At 37.4% G+C, this 23,696-nt stretch overlaps 2 protein-coding genes across 14 annotated transcripts in view; one reads left to right on the forward strand and one right to left on the reverse strand.

Moving 5' to 3' along the window:
* Nucleotides 1–23,696, reverse strand: part of DLG2 (discs large MAGUK scaffold protein 2) — a 1,979,996-nt gene that overhangs the window by 1,941,386 nt on the left and 14,914 nt on the right. For 2 of the 13 annotated variants that reach the window (XM_077867253.1, XM_077867251.1), the window contains exon 1: nt 13,094–14,783. The exons of 1 other annotated variant lie outside the window; for it this stretch is intronic. In XM_077867253.1, the coding sequence (XP_077723379.1) occupies nt 13,094–13,112 (19 nt within the window). In that variant the 5' untranslated portion in view covers nt 13,113–14,783. Of the gene's footprint in view, nt 1–13,093; nt 14,789–23,696 lie in introns of those variants that run through there. 10 more of the 13 variants (XM_077867261.1, XM_077867262.1, XM_077867252.1 and 7 more) reach the window with 10 other exon arrangements.
* On the forward strand, nt 15,023–21,780 carry TMEM126B (transmembrane protein 126B). The gene is made up of 5 exons (XM_077867289.1): nt 15,023–15,181; nt 18,212–18,333; nt 19,583–19,776; nt 20,849–20,960; nt 21,233–21,780. Exons 1-5 carry the CDS (start codon nt 15,101–15,103, stop codon nt 21,414–21,416), a joined length of 693 nt encoding a protein of 230 aa, XP_077723415.1. The 5' UTR covers nt 15,023–15,100; the 3' UTR covers nt 21,417–21,780.

The following is a 23,696-nucleotide window of genomic DNA, read 5'->3' on the forward strand; positions in this document are numbered from 1 at the left end:
TAACCTACTAGTCTACATGCTGCCACCTTTGCTCTCATGCAGACTTTTCTTAAACACAGCAGCCAGAAAGATCATAAGCCAGATGATGTCATCCCCAACACAAACCCTCCAGTGATTCCTCATCTCACTTAGCAGAAGACTACCTGTCTAATTTCAGCTATTACTCCTATCTTCTTGCCCAGTCTACTCCAACCACAGTGGTCACTGCTCTTTCTCACATCTAATAAGAACTCTTTTACACTAGGGCCTCTAAACCCACTATTCTACCTAAATATTCTTCCTTCAGATACCTATAAAGCTTGCTTGTTTACTTTTTTCACATTTCTGCTCCTATACTACTGTATCAATGAGGTCTTCCCTAATTTTCCTATATAACATAGCAAACCTCAAGCTCACTCCATTTAAAGAAAGGAGAATTTCAATAGGCAATAGCAAATAGAGAAGGATGTCACATAACAATTTTTTTACCTAAAAAGGTTATAAACATAAATGAATGTGGATGTATAGGGAGTCCTCCAATTTTAGAATAAGACATAAACATATGCTAATATATTTGCAAAGAACTTTAATTTTTTAAATGCTTTCATACTTTGCAGGATAAAACATTTTATTTAAATATAATATTTAAACTATCTGAATCAAGAACAAATATTTGAATCCACATTTTGACAATAGTTAAAAAATCAGCAATTTCCCTGAAATGATAGTGGCTTACTGACCTCACTTGTGAACCCATTCCTAATCACTACTGTAAGTAATCAACAACACCATAAATACAGTATGCCTTCTTCAGTACCTATATGTATCTTTGGGCTCTAAATTTCTGATTATCTCTAGTGCCTCAAGGTTTAGTCTTATTCATCCCTTCATTTGTTAGGTAGTCTTTGAAAATCTACTAAGTATCAGACATCTTTTCTTTTCTTTTTACAATTCTAATTTTTAAGCTCTTTTTCACTTCTGTGTCACTTTTGTAGGTATTCACTTACTCTGATATTTTATTCTTGTAAGTGGCAATTCTTAAAATTGTATCAACAGCATTTCCATAATCACACCTATGAATGTAATTTGCTAGATAAGAGGACTAATTTACACAACACGTATTTACTTAGTAACTACCCAGGGAAGACACTGTATTGATTCAGAACAGCTAGATGTTCTCCAACCAACAGAGATTATGCTTCTCATCTCTGTTGATGAAAAATCTGGGGGACGCCTGAGTGGCTCAGTGGTTGAGCATCTGCCTTTGGCTCAGATCATGATCCCAGTGTCCTGGGACCAACTTCTGCATCGGGCTCCTCACAGGGAGCATGCTTCTCCCTCTGCCTATGTCTCTGCCTCTCTCTGTGTCTCTCATGAATAAATAAATACAATCTTTAAAAAAGAAAAATCTGAGACACAAAATAAGATGCTAGAATATATGAATACTAAAAAAATGGTTAATGCGGTCATGTTTCTCTTAGACAATTGAGGCTTTTGCATGACAGCGTCTAGTGCTGGAATTATGGCTGCCCTTCTTGCTTCTTTTGATTATCAGTAATGATTACCTTCCTGTGTCAATTCCATTATGTCCTTTATCTCTCTCTACTTACATTCTTATATCTTATTAATGAAAACTTGAGCTTGAGGGTAATCTAAAACTAGGTACTTTTGCAAAGGTGAAAAAATTAAGCAAAAAATAAAAAAGACAAGATGACAAGGATCCTGTTGTACAAGACAAAAATCCCTAATCAGATGTTGACAAATTGAATAAAGTAGAAAGTTGAGATAATTATCCAATACAGCACTAATATTTTAATTGATACCAGTTATAAGTAGAGAATTTTTCACCTGAATTGCCAATATAATTACCTTAATTCTATTTTCTTCATTCTTAAAAAAAAAATCTATCTTCATATGACTCCTCAATGTGCTAAAAGAAGGAAACTAAATTTGATTACCTAAAGACAGGCACAGGAGAGGGGGAATCATTTTTTTATTTTTTTTTTATTTTTTATTTTTTTGGGAATCATTTTTTTAAAATAAAAAATTTTTTGCAGGAAATATGTAATGCAAAGGATATGGTGACTGTTATATAATTGGAATTATGGGTAATCATGTGTCTCTTAATTAAAGTTCAACTATTTGGTTTAAGAATAGCATTGCCAGAAGCTATAAATAATTTGGGACATGCAATTTAAATTTGAAACAGTAAATGACAATAGTGCTAACAAATGTACTTTTAAAAAGAAGGAAGAACTGACAAAATTATTTGCCACAACTTAAAAATAGAAAAATTATAGAATATATGGTATTGTTAAGAAAACTAAGTTGAGGGCACCTGGGTGGCTCAGTGGTCCAGCGTCTGCCTTCCACTCAGGTGGTGATCCCAAGGTCCTGGGATCGAGTCCCACATCGGGCTCCCCACAGGGAGCCTGCTTCTCCCTCTGTCTACGTCTCTGCCTCTCTCTGTGTTTCTCATGAATAAGTAAATAAAATCTTTAAAAAAAAAGAAAATCAAATCAAATGCTAAGTCTATAAAAAGACTTCAAAACAGCTAGATATTCTCCAAACCAACAGAGGTTATTATGCTTCTCATCTCTGTATAAGAAAAATCTGAGGGATGCCTGGGTGGCTCAGTGGTTGAGCGTCTGCCTTTAGCTCAGATCATGATCCCAGGATGCTGGGATCAAGTCCTGCATCAGGCTCCCCATAGGGAGCCTGCTTCTCCCTCTGCCCATGTCTCTGCCTCTCTGTCTCTGTGTCTCTCATGAATAAATATAATCTTTAAAAAAAAAAAGAAAAGAAAAAGAAAACTAAGATGAAAGTATAGTAGAAGAAAAGGTGAACTTAATACAAAAATCTTGGAAAGTCATTAGAATAATGAAATTCCTTTACATAAATTTATGCAACATTTCTTACAGTTTAAAAAGAATTTTTACATGCATTATCTTTTCTGATTCTCACCACTAAGAACTCATATCATGTCTAGTATACATGAAAATGAAATCCATAGCAGCTTGTCCAAGAGCACAGAACTACTAAATAACAGATTTGGAGCTTAATGCTAAAGCTTTTAATTACAAGTATAGCATTCTCTCTACACTACCACCCTTAATCCTCCAGAAATAGAGTTGAGTAAATTACTATAAAAAAAAAAAAAAAAAGAGATCTCAGGGATCCCTGGGTGGCGCAGCGGTTTGGCGCCTGCCTTTGGCCCAGGGCGCGATTCTGGAGACCCGGGATCAAATCCCACATCAGGCTCCCGGTGCATGGAGCCTGCTTCTCCCTCTGCCTATGTCTCTGCCTCTCTCTCTCTCTCTCTGTGATTATCATAAATAAATAAAAAATTTTAAAAAAAAAGATCTCAGAATCAGACATAAATTGTACCAGTGAATTTTAGAATCTAGTGCTAAATGTTGAATTACTAATTTTCATGAGTTTAATTAACATAAAAATTCTATTTATAATATATAAATAGCCCTACCTTTAGAAGTCTGGGAGATCAATAATAAGAAGTTCTTTCTTTCATTTATCAGCTATTTACTAATTATCTATGTTCCAGATATTGGAAACTCAGTATAGGCAATATTCTACATTCTCAGAGATTTCTGAATGAAAGTAAAGGTAATTAAACAGGAAATTTAAACAAAGCAAAAGATTAAAATAGAGTGTAATAGTGCTATGGTGAGATACCAGGTACCATGGGAGGAAAGAAGCTAATGTCAGTAGAGACCATTTTACTTTGGCCTTATACTCAAGGAAGAATATTAGGCTCTGGAAGATTTTTTTTTAAGATTTTATTTATTTATTGAGAGAGTACATGCATGCAAGCAGGTGGAGGGGCAGAGAGAATCCTCAAACAGACTCCCCACACAGAGCCTGACTTGAGGCTGGATCTCAGAATCTTGAGATCATGACCTGAGCTGAAACCAAGAATCTGACGCTTAACCATCTGAGCCAGCCAGAAGCCCCCTGAGATATTCTATTATACACATTTTGCAAATGAGAAAACTAAACTGAGAGTACGAAATAACTTGCCCAAGGCTACACAACCAGTGAGTGCTGAAACCAGGATTCAAATCTGATTTGGCACCAAAGCCTACTCTAAAATATTATACCATACTGAAATCTAACTTACTGGGAAAAGATCATAGTATTTCTTCTTTCTGTAATTGCTTGTAGCAATTATACTTCACTCTCTACCCCCCCCCAAAAAAAAAGTTTTACTATACTTCAAAAAACATCTGTTGATATGGTATTTTCCCTGTTGAAACAAAAAGATACAAATTTTTACTTCTACCTTTCAGATAAGCCATGTTTTCAGAATTTCTATAGAATTGTTGAAGAGAACAATGGGGAAATTTCAATGTTAAGTAGTAATAAATAGAAAGGAAGACAATAGCAATTTTCACCTTCAGCTAAATATTGAAATATACCTTATTCCAGAGTTAAAACTTGGAACTTGAATTGTGGAAAAAATATCTGACCAGTCTTAGAGCAGATCTAAAGATTGCTATATTCTGTAAATACCGGTAAGCTTGTAAATTACTTTAGTTAGCATCAATGAAAGAGATAATACTCATAAAAAATGTTACCATAATCTATTTTTTTTAAAAGTACAGTATGGCATTTCCTGTCAGTAAGTAGATGTGTCCTTGCCATATCGGAGCAGGCTTGCTCCAAAAGCTGACCAGGAAGCTAGACTCAGACCACTGATAGAAGGGGACTCTGACTTTGAACCAAAGGAAAAAAAATATTCTGATTATAAGCATTTGTATATCACTTTCCTACTTACAACTTTTACATGGGCTAGATATTTTTATTTGGCCATCACAATAATAATCCTAAAAGGTGAGTATTATTAGTACAGTCATGTTTTAAGATAAGGAATTTGAAGCTCATTCTGTCAATTTTCTTTAGATAACTTAGCCAGCTAATGGTAAAGATTACATTCCATCCCTAGGCTCTTCTCCACTGCACTGTGATGCCATTCATTTGTTCCTATAACACCACACTCATATAATGAAAAGAACATTGGATGAGCTTCTGGTCCTAATTCTATCACTAACTTTATAAAAGTTCATATACATTATCTTATTTGGTTTTTTTAAGATTTTTATTTATTCATTCATGAGAGACACAGAGAGAGAGAGAGAGAAAGAGGCAGAGACACAGTTAGAGGGAGAAGCAGGCTCCATGCAGGGAGCCCTATGCAGGACTCCATCCCAGGACTCCAGGATCATGCCCTAGGCCAAAGGCAGGAGCTAAACCACTGAGCCACCCAGGGATCCCCTACATTATCTTATTTGATGTAGAAAAGAAATAGCATGTATTAAGGAGAAGGGAATATATTAAACCCCTTTTAGAAAAGGAAACTGACGTTCAGAAGAGCTACATGATTTTCATAAGGTCACCTGGTGGCATCTTCATAAGAAGGCATGTAAACTCTTGTACATGTAGGAGATTGGCACTTTGAGATACTAATTTTTTTTTCTCTCCCAAAATTTGCCCATGTTCTTTCTTCCCATTTAAGTAGGTACCTGGTTTTGTATTTTATTACCTCAAGGGAGGTATATGCCAGGACAAAAACAGAGTGATTTTTAAGTTATTCGAGTTTTGCTTTCCTAAAATCTAAACTCTCAGAATAAAAGAGTTTGTTATAGAGATGAAAGAAAGATTCGCAGGTATGGAGAGAGACATCTCCTAGCATCTTCCCAATCTAGATAAAGATTTTCTCAGATGAAGAAGAGAAAGAGAAGTCTTTGGATTCCAAGGCAACAAGGATCTAGGCTCTGCTTCCTTACAGCATTGCCTGGAAGGCAGAAAGAACTCAGTAAGTAGTGGCATCATAACTTCATCTAGGTTAAGAGAAATACAGAAATTCCGGGGGGAGGAGAGAATCAATGTCTTAGAAGTAGCAAATCACCATCAGACCAGAAAGAACTATCTACACACAAGAACCCATAACTTAGGGGTAAACTATTATATACGGGATGGTCAATAACCAGATTATACCCCCGTTCCAGGTGGAACTCTACCATGATTCCAGAAAAGTAGGGAAAACCTCAAAAATGATGGAAGTGATTTTGTCCACCACTCAGGGACTAAGAATCAAAAACAAGGTTGACCTATAGAAAATGAATGGATATTTCTTATAAACCTGAATTTATAGACTGAGAATTTATCTCAATGATTATGGAATCTTCTAGATGCCGGGTCTTTTAACTACTGGTTTAGGTTTTTCCCCACAATATCATTACTATTGATGATGATGATGATGATGATGATAATGATGATGATGATAGAGGTCATGGTAAGTTCAAGAGGCAAAGAAAATAAATAATGATCTGAAACAACAGCTTATCATCTCTCACATTGGTGTCTACTCGTCTTTTGTGTCTCATCTTAAATGTTACCTCTCCAGAAAGAAGTCTCTGCTTCCTCCAGATGAGGTTGAGTGTTCCTCATCTATGACATGACACTGTGTTAACCTCACCACATAATGCTGAAACTGCCTGTTTCCACACGTATTTCCTTAATAAATTTTAAGTATCATAAAGGCAGACACTGAATATCATCTCCGACTGGAAAACATGCACCTAGCACAGTCCCTGGTACATAGCAGGCACTCAATAAATCTTTGCTGGGTAGATAAATGATAGAATAAATAAATAGAAGTAAATCTACTGCCTTAAAAATATAACACATTTAGCTTTTAAAGAATTTCTGGTTTATTATCTATAAGGATTTTAAATAGAATTAATGATTTATTCCAAGTCTTATCACACTGTTAATGATAAAAATGTCACAGAGAAATGTCAAAATCTTATCTAACAGAGTCAGGGCCTCAGTGACTAGCAAATGGTGTCATCAGAAGAAAGAGATATATAATTTTGCCATACCTACCCATAATCTTTAAAGTTCTAACTTAATTCGTTTTCACAGGACTTTCTACTTTATATACATCATTCCTCTTGGTCTTAAATTCTAAAACAAATCAGGTCAGAAGAATTGTTTTATAATGTAGGTGGTTTGGCCATAATTCTTGAAATAGCTTTGAGAAACTTACTAAAAAAATGAACCTATGCAGAAAGCTTATACTTGGAACTCAGAATGACTGACTGGACAGAAGAGAATGGGTAAAACTCATGATCCTTTGCTGACAAAGCAACCTACATTGAGGATACAGAACCCTCGTGCCTTGACTGATACAAATTCCTGAGCAGGAATTATAGCTGGAGAACAGGTCCTCATTCCCTAGTTAAAAAAAAAAAAAGATTTTATACATCTTAGCCTTATAGTAAAAAATATTTTATAGCCACTGAAATGGTTACACAGTAAATATTAATGAGAGTATATAATGAGAGTATATAATTGAGAAAGATCATTCCTGTAGTTTAGTGAGTATATTGTAATAAAAGAGTGAGCAATTTATTGATTGGCTGATTAACAAAGGCATGAATGAGTAGAATGCCTTAATTCCATGTTTTAAAAATCCAATATTTTTTGAACATCTCCCCACTGATTAGACTTTTCTACTCAAGGAAGTAAACAATGATAGGCCTAAAGGAGAGAAAAAATATTCTACCATATATGGAACACTTGGGCAGTTTACCAAAAACCTAACAGTTCAAATATTTTGTTGTATCAAGTCATTACCATATCATTTTCACAATTTTCAATACATAAGAATTGTAAAATAAATTCAATTAACAGATAATTTTAATACGATGTCTATTGCTTGCTTCATAGCATACTCTTAATCAGTAGCAGAATACAAAATGTATTCTTTTGTTTCTCTCTCCAGATTGCCTTCTCTTTATGCCTCCTGGATTGACCAGTATTTTCTAACATCGAGAATCTGTGGCTTCATGGTTTCCAATAACTCTCACAACCAAGGTGCAGATGACCTTTTTGAGGGATTTTTAAACCTAAAAAAATTCTTTAATAAATTATCTATTTTACTTTTACTTACAGAAATTGGAAACGTTTGAAAACTATCTTTTCCTATCCCTCTCCAGAAATACTCAGTACTTAACTCTTTTGAGTTTTATTGGCTAGGAAAAAGAAAAAAACACAAAAGTTTCGAAATGGAAAAAGTGTCTGGATATAATACTGGTATGGCAAATATGAAAGTTCAAACAAATATAGTAAAATATATGCAAAAGGACTAAAACAGTCACTCGGGTACAATCAATTCAGGTACACATTTTCTCCTTTTAAAGACTCTGAAAAAAAAAAAAAAACCCAGTCCAGGAATTTAAGAAAAGCTAGAGATGTAAAGAGAATAAAGAGAATATATCCAGGGATCCCTGGGTGGCGCAGCGGTTTGGCGCCTGCCTTTGGCCCAGGGCGCGATCCTGGAGACCCGGGATCGAGTCCCACATCAGGCTCCCTGTGCATGGAGCCTGCTTCTCCCTCTGCCTGTGTCTCTGCCTCTCTCTCTCTCTCTCTGTGACTATCATAAATAAATAAAAATTAAAAATATTTAAAAAAAAAAGTTTTAAAAAAAGAGAATATATCCAGATAATGAATGGCAAATATAAATCACTAAGATACTATAAAAAAGAAATTAAGCCACAAAGTATAAGAAACAGATAATGAAAGAAGAAAATTTCAAATGAGGAAGGAATGAACAAAAGAGTTTTAAGGGCTCCATCCTCAGAGAAAGGAAGAAAAAAAGAAAAACCAAAAGTGTCACTTTTAGGAAGTATGGTCAACCAAAAGGAAAGACTGTGTACCCAGGAACCAACAATCTCAATTTCAAGGATGCCCATGAGATACATGGCAATATCAAGCCTTAGGTTTCTAATTACACAACACATTTTGGCTTTCTTTAAAAAGAACAATGTCAAAACATATGAATTATGAAAATGGTAATATTTAACTTCCAGTACTTGGTAAAAATAAATTTATACACAGTTATATCACTGAGAAGAGTTATAAAAATAATTTAAAGGAAATAAAGTGTTATATAAATGAAAAATATCAGATAGATTTCTATTCAAATTTAAAAGTTCAGAGGATAGGGGATCCCTGGGTGGCTCAGCGGTTTAGTGCCTGCCTTTGGCCCAGGGCGCAGTCCTGGAGTCCTGGGATCGAGTCCCACGTCAGGCTCCCTCCCGGCATGGAGCCTGCTTCTCCCTCCTCCTGTGTCTCTGCCTCCCTCTCTCTCTCTATGTCTATCATAAACAAATAAATAAATCTTTAAAAAATAAAAAATAAATAAAAGTTCAGAGGACGGCAGCCTGGGTGGCTCAGCAGTTTAGCGCTGCCTACAGCCCAGGGTGTGGTCCTGGAGACCTAGGATGGAGTCCCACGTCAGGCTCCCTGCATGGAATGGAGCCTGCTTCTCCCTCTGCCTGTGTCTCTGCCAGTCTCTCTCTCTCTCTTTCTGTCTCTCATGAATAAATTAAATCTTTAAAAATAAATAAACAAATAAATAAATAAATGTTCAGAGGATAATTAATAAGACCAAAGTTTAAACGCAGAAATGAAATGAGCATCAATCTCAAAGTATTAAAAGCATTGATTTAATTAAACAATTAATGTAATGTCATATTTCAACATACTAAAAAATCCTATTGAGTATATTTTATCATTAAAATAACAACTTCCCACTGAAACACAGAGAAGGACACAACTATCATTAACTCTGATTTCTTACATTAATCCAACATGCAATCAGGTTAGAGCAATTCAACAAGTCTTGTTGAAATAGCCCCATCTGATACACCATGATCCTGTATCACATCAGAGTATGCTAATGCAATTTATCTTGGATTGGCCCTGAATTCTCACAAATAGGTCAAAGATGTCCCAAAGGTTTAGGTGGAAGCAAATCAAGTTACTACAACAGAAAAGAGAATCCTGAATGAAAAGCAACTGTTGGGGGAGAAAACATCTTTAACAAAGAAACGAAAAATCTTTTTGAACAAACTGAAATCTATAAAAACATGGAGAGTGGTGGAGTGGGAGAGATAGAAAATAATCTTTTAAAGCAAAATAGTGGTGAATATGAAGATTTCAGCTTATCTAAGACCTAAGCAAAAATAGGGTCAAAAAATGGACTTTATGAGATGTCCACTCCCATTCCCACTTCCCACCACAGTTATATGTTACTAACCAGACCAATATCCTTTCTACTCTTACAATAACATAGAAAATAAATATCAAATGAAAAGTCTGATGAAAATTTCTTGTTTCAACAAGAATATATTCAGCAATCAATAAACATTTGGTTCAATGAGGATAGTTATTGTTAAAATTAGATTTAATTTAGCTCTTTCATCATACCTACCACATATAACAATGAAGAAAGAGATGATAAAAGACACTACTCTCCGCAGAATAAATCTAGGTTATACTTTAAAATATTTGCTTTACTTACATTTTAGATATAATACAAATAGTAAGAATACTAAGCTTAGCCAATTAAAAATATAACACATACATCATAATTTATTTGGCTAGTTTACTGTAAGATTCAAAAACGTATATCTTGATACTAAGTAGTTTTAAAAGATTAAAAACAACATAATTGTTTTTCTAAGTAGATCAGTTCACAAATTACATAATGCATAGATTTTGGCATAACCCAAATATATACTTGTCTTGCTAATTAGAACTTGTTGATTCCTTTAAAAAGTTGACTCATTATCATTAACCAATTATTAAAGAAGGAAGAGAAGAAAGGAGGGAGAGGGAGGGAAAGGGGAGGGAAAAAGGAAGAAATAAGGAAGGAAATAAACATCCAATTATTACTCATATCATGTAATTTCCAATCATGTCACTGCAATTTTTGTAACTTCCTTCAAAGGTAGGAACTTTTAAGAAACTCAGCCTATTGGGTTTAGAACGTTAAGATCAACCTGCTTACTGTTGGTAGGAATGCAGTGCAACCACAATGTAAAACAGTATAGAGGTTCCTCAAAATATTAAAAATAGAAATACTATATGATCCAGGAATTCCACTACTGGGTATGTACACAAAGAAAACAAAAACACTAATTCAAAAATACGTATGCACCTCTATGTTTATTGCAGCATTATTTACAATAGACAAGATATGGAAGCTACCCAAGTATTGGGTTATGTGAATGGATAGAGAAGATGTGATACACACACACACACACACACACACACACTCTACAATACTATACAGCCATAGAAAGAATGAAATCTTGCCATCTGTGACAACATGGATGGACCATGAGAGAATTCTGCTAAGTGAATAAGTTAGAGAGAAAAATACAAATACCATATTATTTCAGTATATGTGAAATCTAAAATACCAATGAATAAACAAAAAACAGAAACAGACCCATAAATACAGAGAACAAACTGATGGTTGCCAGAAGGGTAGGGGGAGGGAAGGTGTGCAAAAAATGGGTGAAAAGGAGTAGGAGGTACGGCTTCCAGTCATGGAATGATTAAGTCGTGAGGATAAAAGTTACAGCATATGGAATATAGTCAATGGTATTATAATAGCTTTGTATGGTGACTGATTTTCGCTACACTTGTGGTGAGCATAGTATAATATATAGACTTGTCAAATCACTATGTTGTACACTTGAAACTAAGGTAACATTGTGTATCAACTATACTTCAATATTTTTAAAGACATCATTTAAAAAAAAAAAAAAAGACACCTGCTTAGCTAAGTCATACCTAGAACATCAATTACTCATCCTCCATCTCCTTCCCAGATAACTTTTTATCCAATTCTCTACCCGGCCTCTCTCCTTTTCTCTCTCCTTCCCATCTCCTCTCCCTGCTACATACACACATACACGATGTGTTTAAATTCAATCATTAATCTAAAATAAGGCAGTCCAGAAGGGAGAATAAAAGCACACAGTAAGTTAAGTAAGTCAAAGAGCCATGTCATTTATTGGCTACATTACCAAAACCATTCTTCTTCCAGATAAACCAATCGTGTCAAGTCTGGACAGATATGTCTCCAAAATCTTATAGAGCATTTAATTCTCTCAGTGATACTATGGGGGAGAGCAGGAAAAGGAAACAACCCCAGTCTCAAGTTCAATGTACAAAAGGACGTTTCTGGGTATTTCAGAGGTTTCATATATCATCGTCCATCTCCACAGATTATCAGTTGGGTAAAGCATCTCACTCATTATAAGTTTCCTCAATGCACCTTCCAAATCCACAGGTAGAAGGATTAAACATCGTGCAGAGACAGGTTGCCTTTAAACCTTCACCTTGAACTTTAGTTTCAGTGTGTAGCAATTCATATAATTGGTCAGCACTTGGATCTACGCTAGTCCCGTATAGTGGAGTGCAAGGGTGTTCTAATAAATTTTGGTTCAAAACTCTTGAGAAAACTCTTTATAGTTTATCTTATCTTCCACACCATGTCAAAAAAACAAAACAAAACCAACAAAACTGGCTTCATTAGGATCCTTTGGAATAAAGTTAACCTGGGGTGGATCTAAGTTAAAGTGAATTCCATGCCCTGACCTATAATAGACTATACTTTAGCGATCGGGAGTTAGGGGTTTTCCTCATTTGGGAAACTTGCCAATCATGTTACTAGATGATGCATACATCTGGAAAAACACAGCAGTTACCAAAGTTGTGCTTTATCACAAAAGTGAATATTTACCCTAGGGTAAACCCAAATACGAAATCTACTTTAATCAAAAGATTAATAAATCTGTAACTGTGTTCAGTACAACTGCGTTATCCTTTACAACTATGTAAATCACTTGATAAATATTAAGTCCATGAGGAAGAGCTCCACTTACAAGTTTCATCTTTAAAGATTGTTCAAGAGTAACCTTTAACAAGCTAAGAAAACAAGCTAAAGAAAAGCTCAAATCTGTGGTATCAAATCTATGCTGGTTATAAACGGTAATTTAGACAACTCGAGTTATGAAATCACATGTCTATAACTGTATATTATAGTCCTACTTCATTTCACTTTAGCAAAATAGTATTACAGAATGAGTACCACAGAAAAGACAGTATGACCATAAATATTTCTCAAAACCGAAGTAAAATTTTACTCTCAAATGAAATACAATTTAAATAGTAAATACCAGAACCAAGAAAAGGGAGAAATATATATTACATAGGAAGCCTCATAGCCCACCTTTCTTCTTGACTGGCATTCTTGGGTCTTTCCACTGTCACAGGATCCAAGATCTCTTTTCAGGTCTCAACTTGATCCAGCTGGACTGAGGCCAAGAGCCAGGTAACTGTTGCAAACCACTTCACTGTTCAATTTTGAAATCCAGCCTGTTTTCTCTTCCAGATAAAGAAAAAATTATGTATTTTTCCCACAATTAAACTTTTGACACTGCCCACAGAGTTCAGAGAAAAATAACCTTGAGTTTTTCAATTTTTATAAAACATTTATTCTTTTAAAAAAAAACTGAGAAAATTATTGTAAGCATAGAAAATGTTATTAAAATTCCTCTTCAAGCATCAGCATTTTTGGAATTCAATGGCTAACTCAATTAAGGCACAAACCAAATTTACACAGCTGCCTCCTTACTCAATACATGATCAAATTCAAAGATGAACTGGATGATGATAAAGATCCTCAATTCTTTAGAGAAAAATGTAATCCCCTCCTCAACAACAACAAAAAAAAATACTTTTAGAAGCCTTTTGACTCTGGTCTCTGAAAAGGTGGGTGAGTTTGAACAGTTTTCTGGGGGCAGAACACAGACTGAAAGGCCCCTTTTTATTTACTGGACTAGAAGTTCCAGATCTCACCCCCTCAGTAAGACAGGATCCAGCTTGCTGTCACTTTCATTTTTTTCTTCTGTGCTCTCCAAGCCCCTCGGGCTTAATCCTTAATGCCCCTCTGATTCTGATCCTCCCATGTATTAACCGAGAGGATTGAAAAGAAGGAAAGCAATCCCTTGGCATGGAGACATTAAAGTGACAGTGCTACTCAATGGGCACTTGATGCAGGATGAGTTGGCGAAGCAGATTTCTTCACACTGGAGTCATTCACATCATGCCATCTCTTCGCATCCAAGCAGCTCCCTACCCGGCGAGGAAAAACACCGAGACTGTTCGAGAGAAGTCAAACCTTCCCCCAGAGGTGTTTTCTGAGACGATGTGGTAGTATTAGGCATGTGAGCACAAGCTGTGGAAACGGTTCGCGATCTCCTACATCAGAGTTCTGCTGCTTGGCTTCCACATCCACCCTTTCTCTCCATCTCTCTCCAAACTACCCACCTTCCTCTTGCAGAAAAGACAAGCAATCTCTCTGCTACCGCTGGCCACCCCTGCCCACACCCCGTTCTTATATAGAAGTGCACAGAAATGTCCTGCACCCTCCACGCGATGAAGTGTTTCCTCAGGCAGGAGAGACAGCAGCACTAGAAATTATATAACTCTCGAATTTGGCTTCTCTAAGACATGGAGACTGGAGGGTCGGGGGTGCTGGTCTGGGAGGTACTGCTGGGCACTGAACGTGCACAAAAGGGCGCCAGGCCTCCTCGCAGCGCCCCCGCCCGCACCCCGGAACACCGGCCGGCAGAGGGGTCTTCCTGGGCAGTGGGGGGAGAATTCCCCCGGGCCCCTCTCCGAGCGGGGTGAAAGGACGGAATACGAGGGGACTAACGGCCGGGAGAGGAGCCAGACCGCGGCGGGGGGCGGGGAGGCTGCTCGGGGCCGCGCCGGCTGCCGGCTGCGAGCTCTGGGCAGGAGGTGCCCGGGGAGCCGGAGCCTCAACACACGAGCCAGGCCAGAGGGGAGGACTCCCCCAAGGAGCGAAGAGGCCGGGCGGCTCGGCCCAGCTAACCGAGGTGCCCAGAGGGGAGGAGAGCGCGCAGCCACATCCTCGCGCTCGGACCGCCCCACGCACCCCTCGGCAGGAGGCAAGGGGGAGCTCGGCTAACACGGAGCAGGGAAAGGGAAGGCTGGGCTGGCGAGAAGGCGGGCCCACGGGCGTCTGGACCCCGCGAAGCCAATGGGCCGCCCTCCTCTCTGGACGCCGCGCCCAATCACAGCCAGGATGGAGGGCGCGGCTTTTGACTGGGCCGGGGAGGGCCGGGCTGCAGGCGAGAGGCGTGAGCCGGCACCGCTTCCCGCTCCGGGCGCTCTGGGTCCCCGCCCACCGCCAGTCATGTGACCCGCCAAGATGGCGGCGCTCGGGCGTGCGGCCGGGGCTGAGCGGGAGGACGCGGGTGTGGTGCCGGCGAGAGCGGGGGAAGCGTCCAAGGTAGGGGGAACCCGGGGCGGTAGGAGTCGTGATGTCTGCAGCCTCCGTGTATTTACGGACGCTTCTGAAATGACGGGCTTTCAGAATCTAAAGCGAACAGACTCCCAGGTCCGTGCAGGGCGCAACCAGTGAAGCCCCAAGTTGTGGAAAGAGGCGGAGAGAAAGCGGGAGACCTAAAGTCCGGTCCCGACCGCTTGCAGTTTCTTTTCTCTTGCCTCCTGGCCTTTGAGCTGGCTTTCAACTTGAAATACTACCGTGCAATCTCCACCCCACCAAATTCTCCTCTTTCAAGTATTCGTTTAAACGTCACTTACTCCGGAAGCCTTCCCACACTTCTCTTGGCTAGGTTAAGTTTGGCTTTTCTTACGTCTTCTGTTTGTTTTCGTTTTGTTTTTATGGCACACTAATTCTGCCTTTAAATTACCTGCCTTTTTTGTCCTGACCTCGGTTGGGTTGTAGATTCCGGAGAACGCGACTGCATCTTAATTACCCTGGGGTCTGTCGAATACCAAGTGCTGGTAAATGATGAGCGAATATTGAATAAAATTCTGAAAGTCCGGTAAATACTACACGTAAAAGCAGAACAATATGGTAAAATGCTTTGCAGACTATAAACCTGAATACATACAGTCTTACGGGGATAATAGTGGTGACCAGTTTAGCGGCCTTGGACTAGTCAGTTTTTAGATAAAATACTAATTAGAGTAGATGGAGGGAGGTGGGTGGCCAATGGTCTAAATACGTAATAAGTATTAAGGAGGGCGCTTCTTATGAGCACAGAGTGTTAATATGTAAGTGATGAATCATTAAATTCAGCTATTGAAACCAATATTACACTATATGTTAACCAACTGGAATTTAAATAAAAATTTGAAAAAAGTTTTAGAAAGTTGATTATAGCAAAGTCTTTACATTTTAGTACTTGTTAAGAGTCCATCAGAAAAAAAAAGTATCAGAAAGTTACTAGTCTATTTCTCTGCTTTAATAACGGTGCTTTCCAAAGACTAGGCACTACATAAATATTTGTACTTAACACATATTTGTCCTTTTTCAGCATTTTAGAATCATAATACTGGGTCTCTGGGCTCCCTGTGTACTGATAGTGTAGACAAGGTGGAAGGTTGGTATAAGGCATTGCCTAAGAGTTTTCTTTGTGGGAAGTAAGAGACTCAAATGAATTGGATGACAGTAAAATAAACATTTATTTTAAACAAACCTATGATAAATTACCATGTTACTGTTATCTGCCTTGATAGAACATTAGATGGATTAGATACAGAATCTCCCTTAGATATTACTGTTATCTTCCATTTTCCATTTAGATGTTCAATAGAGCCAAAAGATTAAATCTAGTCTGTGAGAAAAATGTAATTTATAATTTCTTTCCTTGTCCTCCAGATATTTTAAACAAAAAGAGTAGTACTAGCTGAGTCCAGTTCTGCAATGATGCAGGAAAACTTTTCCATTATTACTCATTGTGTCCTGGGCTTATGAAAGTTGAGAAGAGCCCATATCTCCAGAATGTTGATGCCATGGATGAATTAGCCTTTCGTTAGTTAGGGTTAAGATTGGTACATATCACTTATTCAGCAAATGAGAATTATAGTGATGTTCAACAATTACAGCCATGTGTCCACTGATTAGTAGCATCAGAATCACTGATGTTATTAAAATGAAGATTTCTAGACTTCACCCTACTGCCATTGAATCCAGATATCAGGAGGGAGTTCAAGAGATCGCATTTCAAATAAACTCCCCATGTGATTCTTGTGCACACTAAAGGTTGAGAATTACCGATTTTTTATCTTCTCTGTTCTTTATGCTTAATCCATTCCAATTCTCTTGCCTGAGACCCCTGATATTTGAGATCTAGTTTATCCCCTTGATTATAAATGTTAAAATGGAGGTCAATATAAATTGTGAAGGGCCATATTTTTTTAATCTATTCATCATCTCATCTAGAATCCCATAATGCCAATCCCATAAATAAAAAGATTTAACAAATGTTAAGACTTTTGACAGAGATCCAAGTCTAACCCCGAGCAAAACATTCAAAAAGGATCCTTTCCTAGGATCCAATTTTGTTTTATCTATCACTGTTTTTTACTTCCTTTTAAGATGCTACCGTATAAACCTACATGGTCCCTTGACATTGGCAACTGTTTGTTCATACATCACACTTGGGACACAGCCATGAGTCCAGGCTCCCTGGTATACCACATAAAGTTTCCAGCAAAGGCTATGCTTCTGCCCCAGGGGCTCCTAGGGAGCTGGATATATAATTTATGTAATCCAAGCTATCCATGACCCACTACCTCTTCCTAGCCTGGAACAGTGTCCCTCTTTCTGATGTTCTCTGTCACTATTCTCCAAGGCAATCCCTGCTCTGCTTCTTCAGGAAACATAATCTCCAAAATGAGCTCAGGCTTTCATGAGATAGTTGCCAACAAGTAGCTATTGCTTCCTTCTACCTCTGAAAAAGCTACAGCAAGAACTACAAAGGACCTCGCTGCCTTTGGGGGAAACTGAAGGAAAATAAAAACTCAGTATCTCAGGAGATTATCCTTCTACACTAGGTACTAAGGGAGGTCAACCTTTCTGAACCTCATTTTTTTTTTTTTTTTTTCATCTATTAAAGTGTAAAAATAGGGACGCCTGGTGGCTCAGTGGTTGAATGTCTGCCTTCAGCTTAGGGCATGATACCGGAGTCCTGGGATTGAGTCCTGCATCAGGCTCCCCACAGGGGGCCTGCTTCTCCCTCTGCCTATGTTCTTCCTTTCTCTGTTTCTCATGAATAAATAAATAAAATATTTTTAAAAGTAGAGATGATCATTATCCTACCAATTTCTCAAAAAAACATTGTCTAGCAGATAACAAAAGCTACTAAATGCTGATTGAATCATTGACAAAGTATGTGAAAGCAGATGACATTTTACTAGAGTCTAAATGTTTTTTAATCTGAATCTAAAATTTATAAGATTTGTTATTAATATCATTAGCTATTATGGTCTGAAATTTTGTGTTTTCCAGGACATCAGCATGGCAACATACACACCTGGTCAGCCCAGTCTTTCTCTAGAAGATGCAAAATTCAGAAGACCAATGGTCATTGAAATCATAGAAAAAAAATTTGAATATCTTAGAAGAGAAAAGTAAGAGACACACCCCTTGTCAATAACCTCAGTTATTGACTGAAAGTCAATAACTTTATTTGCCGATCTTCTATATTGCCATTGTTTCTGAGGATCTACAATCCTATTAACTCAATTTAGTAGGTTATAAAGAAAGTTCATGAAAAAAAGAACTGGAGGGAAACATGGATGGTGGAAATAGTGGTTTGTTGGAATATTGGGACTGTGGATAATTTATTTTGCTTCTTAAAAAAGAAAATGTCCAAAATTATTGTTGAAATGTTATTTGTACAATAAACATCTTTTTTTTTAAGATTTTATTTATTTATTCATGAAAGACACAGAGAGAGAGAGAGAGAGGCAGAGACACAGGCAGAGGGAGAAGCAGGCTCCATGCAGGGAGCCCGACATGGGACTCGATCCCGGGTCTCCAGGATCAGGCCCTGGGCTGAAGGCAGCACTAAACCACTGAGCCACCCAGGCTGCCTTACAATAAACATCTTTAAAAGCAAGTAGGAAAACACCCTTTTGGGAGCTACTTATATTTAATTGATGTTCAATTACAAATTAAATTCAGTTTAGAATTGATTAACTCAGCGCAGTGCTGATTTCAGCAAAAAGGAATACTGATTCCATGATGTACATATAGTTTCATATTACCATTTCAATTTAGATTAACAGAGCTCAAGAAAAAAAAAAAAGGATTTAATCTTAGACCTCAGACATTTCTGAATTTAGGTATAAATCTGAATAAGTAAAACTAGATCTGTCTCTTTGCATGAAGTTTTGGCAGTCCTAGACAAGTTATTTGAACTATACCTGCACTAATTAAGAAATAGTTATTGGCTAGAAGGCCTAACCAAATGTAAACAACCTTTGTTCATACTATATAGCAAATTCTTTTAATAGCAAAAGCAATATTCTTAGGCTTAGATATCTCAAAATATTTGGCTATATTGGTACATACTCATTTCTATTTGTGGCCAAAATTTCTCTCTTAATAGAGTTCAATTTTAGAACCACTCTAAGTGATCTCAGAAAGATAATTCTATCCTCTCATTAGAATGCAAGTTCCATGAGAGGTGGGATTTTTTTTTCTTTATTCACTACCCCATCCTCAACACTTAGAAAATGTCTTTTATATAGTTAAGTGTTCAAGATATAGTTTGTGTTGAGTAAATATGTAATAATAAAAGACCACTCAGGAAAGGCTATATATCTTAAGAGAATATAATGTGAATGTCATTTTTCTCATTGTTTTTTCTATTAGGACTTTAAATACATATGGCACAGTCTTCTTTGGAACAGCAGCTAGTTTCTCTGGATTATTGGCCAACCTCATTTTCAGACACTGCTTCAAGGTTAAACATGATGCTTTGAAGACATATGCATCAGTGACTACACTTCCGTTTTTGTCTACTGTAGTCGCCTATAAGTTCCTTGTAACGGATGCTTTGTATTTAGGTAAATTTAAATTCATTAATGTATAATGTGTTTATGTTTAAGTAAAATTACACATTAACATATACTGTTACAACTGCTGATGATGATCACTAATGCTTATATATTGCTTTACCAATTAAGTACTTTCACATATATTGTCTTATTTCATCCCCGCAAAAGTCCTCCTGATTAGGAAGGGCAAGTGGTATTATGTCCTCTTTACAGATACACAACCAAAGCCAAGACATGTTCACGTAGGCTAAGAAGCAACATAATACACTGGAGGAAAAGCAAGCTTTAGGCATACTACAGACATGATTTCAGATTCTGCCTCCCACCACTTAAGTTTTATGACATTGGGCAAGTCATTTAATATCTAAGATTCAGTTGTCTTACCTATAAATGAGGACTACTAGTACTCACCTCACAGGACTGTTGTGATAATTAAAATACTGTACGTTAAATGCCTAATGAGGTATCTGGCTTACGTAGACTTCTAATGTTATTTCCTGCCTCCTCCCCTTACCTGAAGTTTCATAACTAGTAATTGATGGAACCTCTGAATCCTGCTTATATATCTCTTTCCCAGGGAAACCTTCTCTGATTCCCTCAGGGTAGTTTATGTTTCTAGATACATTCTCTATTCATTTTACCTTCAAAGCATTGTGCACACTTAAAAAATTATTTAAATATTTATTTAAAAATATTTGTCTTTTTCTTTCTTTCCTGGTGGCATCACCTAAAGGTTAGAGATTGGGTCTCTTTTATGCAGCATTATATCACTAATACATGCCTAACAATAAAACTATGTTAACCTAGAATCCAGATGTCTGGGTCTGCTAATTTAATATTTTTCATTTTGAAATTGCTTCCTCAACAAATACATATATAAGAGATAACTCTCCTTAAGTGTAATAAAAGCATTTTTTAATGTTCATTTAGTCTATCACGTGCCTTAGACTGAATTTCTAATATTCTATGTTTCACTATGATTGAGGACAGTACAGATAACTACTCTGTGAGGGCACAAGAGTGTCTTAATAGTTCTTATTCTGAGTTTTAAAAGGAGACCAAATTTACTTTTGTTTTCCAGGCAATATAAGCCAGGAAAATTGTGTTCTGAGGAGTACACTGGTCGGCATAGTATGTGGTTTTTTATATCCCTGTGGTTTGGCTTTTTCTAAAAATGGACACCTGGCAGTCAAGTAAGTCCATCTGTGTGTTCCTTTTCTTCCTTTCTCCTTTTTTTTTTTTTTTTGTTTTGTTTCCTTAATGTTAATAAACTTTTCTTATTATGCAGCTGCAAATGACACATTTTAATCAGAATGTAGTTTGGTACTTCAAATAGCCTTAATTAAACCTTTTTTGCTATCTACATGAAAGACCTTAGAATAAAAATTATCCACTTAGGAAAAATCAATGAACTTTTCATAGAAAATATATCCAGAAGAAGTTCTTAATTATTTTTCCTTTTTAGGTATCATACTGTTCCACTGCCACCAAAAGGAAAGTTTTTACTTTACTGGCTGCTGCTTAGTCAAAGAGAGATAAAAGGGATGATAATTCCTCTAGTCTTTCAGACTGTCTTTGGAATATTTAATGGTCTACAGCACTATGCAATATTTGAAAGTACACTTCAGAAAACTGTACATGAAGATTAATCAAAGAGTGAATGGATACTAAATCAGCAGAGTGGAGTTTTTTATGATGAGGACTCAGGCATTGCTGAAGGAGTTAAAAGTAACTCTGGACAGTTTGTTTCTGTTCCTTTTGCCTGGTATACAGCAGGTACTCAATAAATATTCAGTACTTCAGTATTTAAATGTAAGCTTCAGGGTAGCCCTGGTGGCTCAGCGGTTTAGCGCTGCCTACAGCCCGGGCGTGATCCTGGAGACCCCGGATCGAGTCCCACGTCGGGCTCCCTGCATGGAGCCTGCTTCTCCCCCTGCCTGTGTCTCTGCCTCTCTCTCTCTCCTCTCTGTGTAATCTAATGAATAAATAAATAAAATCTTTAAAAAAAAAAAAATGTAAGCTTCATCTTTCTTCATTGTGTGTGGAAATGGGTTTGGGATGTCAAGGTCTGCTCTGCACATTTATATATTCATTCATAAGAAATGTATTAAGCATCTTACATCTCAAGATACTGTGTAAAATATAATAAGGAATCGTCCTTAACCCAGAAGGAACTCACAATTAGAAAAGGAATTTAAAATATGAGCACATAGCAAGAGAAGGTTTGAGAAGTATACAAATAATTCTGTGGGCATATTGAAGATATGACTGTTAACTACTTGGGCAGAAGGGAAAACTAAGGGGAAAAAGTGACATTTGACCTAAATTTTGAAGGAGCAGTTGAAAGTTTGTACCTTACTCCATGACTTGACTTTGCCTTTCCTACAATACAAAAAACTGGGAAGTCTATTGATACTTCCCTTTGGTGTTAGAAAGCAGTACATGCCAGAGTGGCTGTAAGAGGCCAAGGTTTCAAGAGTAAAGTGATGCTAGGTGAATGAAGCAAGGTACTAGAGGCAAGATTGGTCAGAGATATTAAGTACAGCCTGGGCTCATCTCTCAGGTTCAAATCTGGGCTTTACTGCTTACCAACAGGATAGGATGAGTTTTAACAAGCTATTTCACCTCTCTGCACCTCCGTTTCCTCATTTGTAAAATAAGAATAAAGATTTTACTGACTTCATAGTACTGTTGGGATTAAATGAGTTAATATATGTAAATCGAAACGGTGCCCAACTCACAGGAAGTCTACATGTGTTATTGCTGTTACTATTACTGTTGCTAGGATTCCATACCAATTATCACAATTCTTTCCCTGCCTTCAGTTAATGATTATAGCATTTTTCTAGGAATAATTAGAAGCACAGAAAAGAAAATTCACAAGCTATCTTTCATGTGAATAAATATGTATTCATTTATTCAGCTAATATTGATTCAAGACCTAGCGTATGAAAGACATCCTATACTACACATTTGGCAAGTTACCTAACTTTTCTGGGTTTCCTCTGAAAATATACTAATATCCACTTTGCAGTGAGATTGCAAAGATTAAAGTACGTGGAACCTTACCTGCTATATAGGTATAAATGTGTTTATGTTTTCTGTTTCTCCTCCATTTCCCCCAACTGCCTTAACCATGTGATTCCCCACCCCACCCACCCCACTTTTGTATTGGATTATATCATTGGATTGCTTGCAATGTATTGTATTGATTTTTCTCTCTGCTTTTATCAGCTGCCACCTAAGAGAGGGGCACCTGGATTGCCTTGCTCAGAGATCAAATGGGACTTCCATTCGTAATTCCATAGGCTTGTAGTAAATAAAGATTTTTAAAAGGTTTTATTCACTTGAGAGCGAGAGAGAAGGAAAAGCAGGCTTCCCCTTGAGCAGGGAGCCCAACGTGGGGCTCAATCGCAGGACTCCTCCTGCATCAAGACCTGAGCTAAAAGCAGACACTTAGTCAACTGAGCCACCCAGATGCCCTAAACAAAGAAGTTCTTAATGAGCTCAAGAGCACCTCCTATGGCTATATACCCCAGCCCAATGCACAGGAAATAGGGAAAAACTCAGAAGTACCACTTTCTCTGGAAGCAGTCTGCATATTTTTCTACCTCCTGCCAATGGGGTCCAGCTTCCAACCAGCTTGCATTTAGATGCTGAGAACCTCCCCTTTGAGATACTGATGGATTTTGGCATACCCTTAACTGCTGGGAGCCACTAAGAACAAAGAAGGTGACTTGGACAATCACAGATTTAAAACACAACTAGGAAAACAAGCCAGGCTAATCAATGAGATTCATCTCCTACATGAGACCACTGAAAGTCACACACAAAAGAATAAAACCAGACCCCTATCTCACATCACATAAAAAATCAACCCAAAATGGATTAAAGACTTAAATATTTGCAAACCATATATCTAATAAGCT

Source organism: Canis aureus, chromosome 23 (assembly GCF_053574225.1).
Source record: "Canis aureus isolate CA01 chromosome 23, VMU_Caureus_v.1.0, whole genome shotgun sequence".
NCBI lineage: Eukaryota > Metazoa > Chordata > Mammalia > Carnivora > Canidae > Canis > Canis aureus.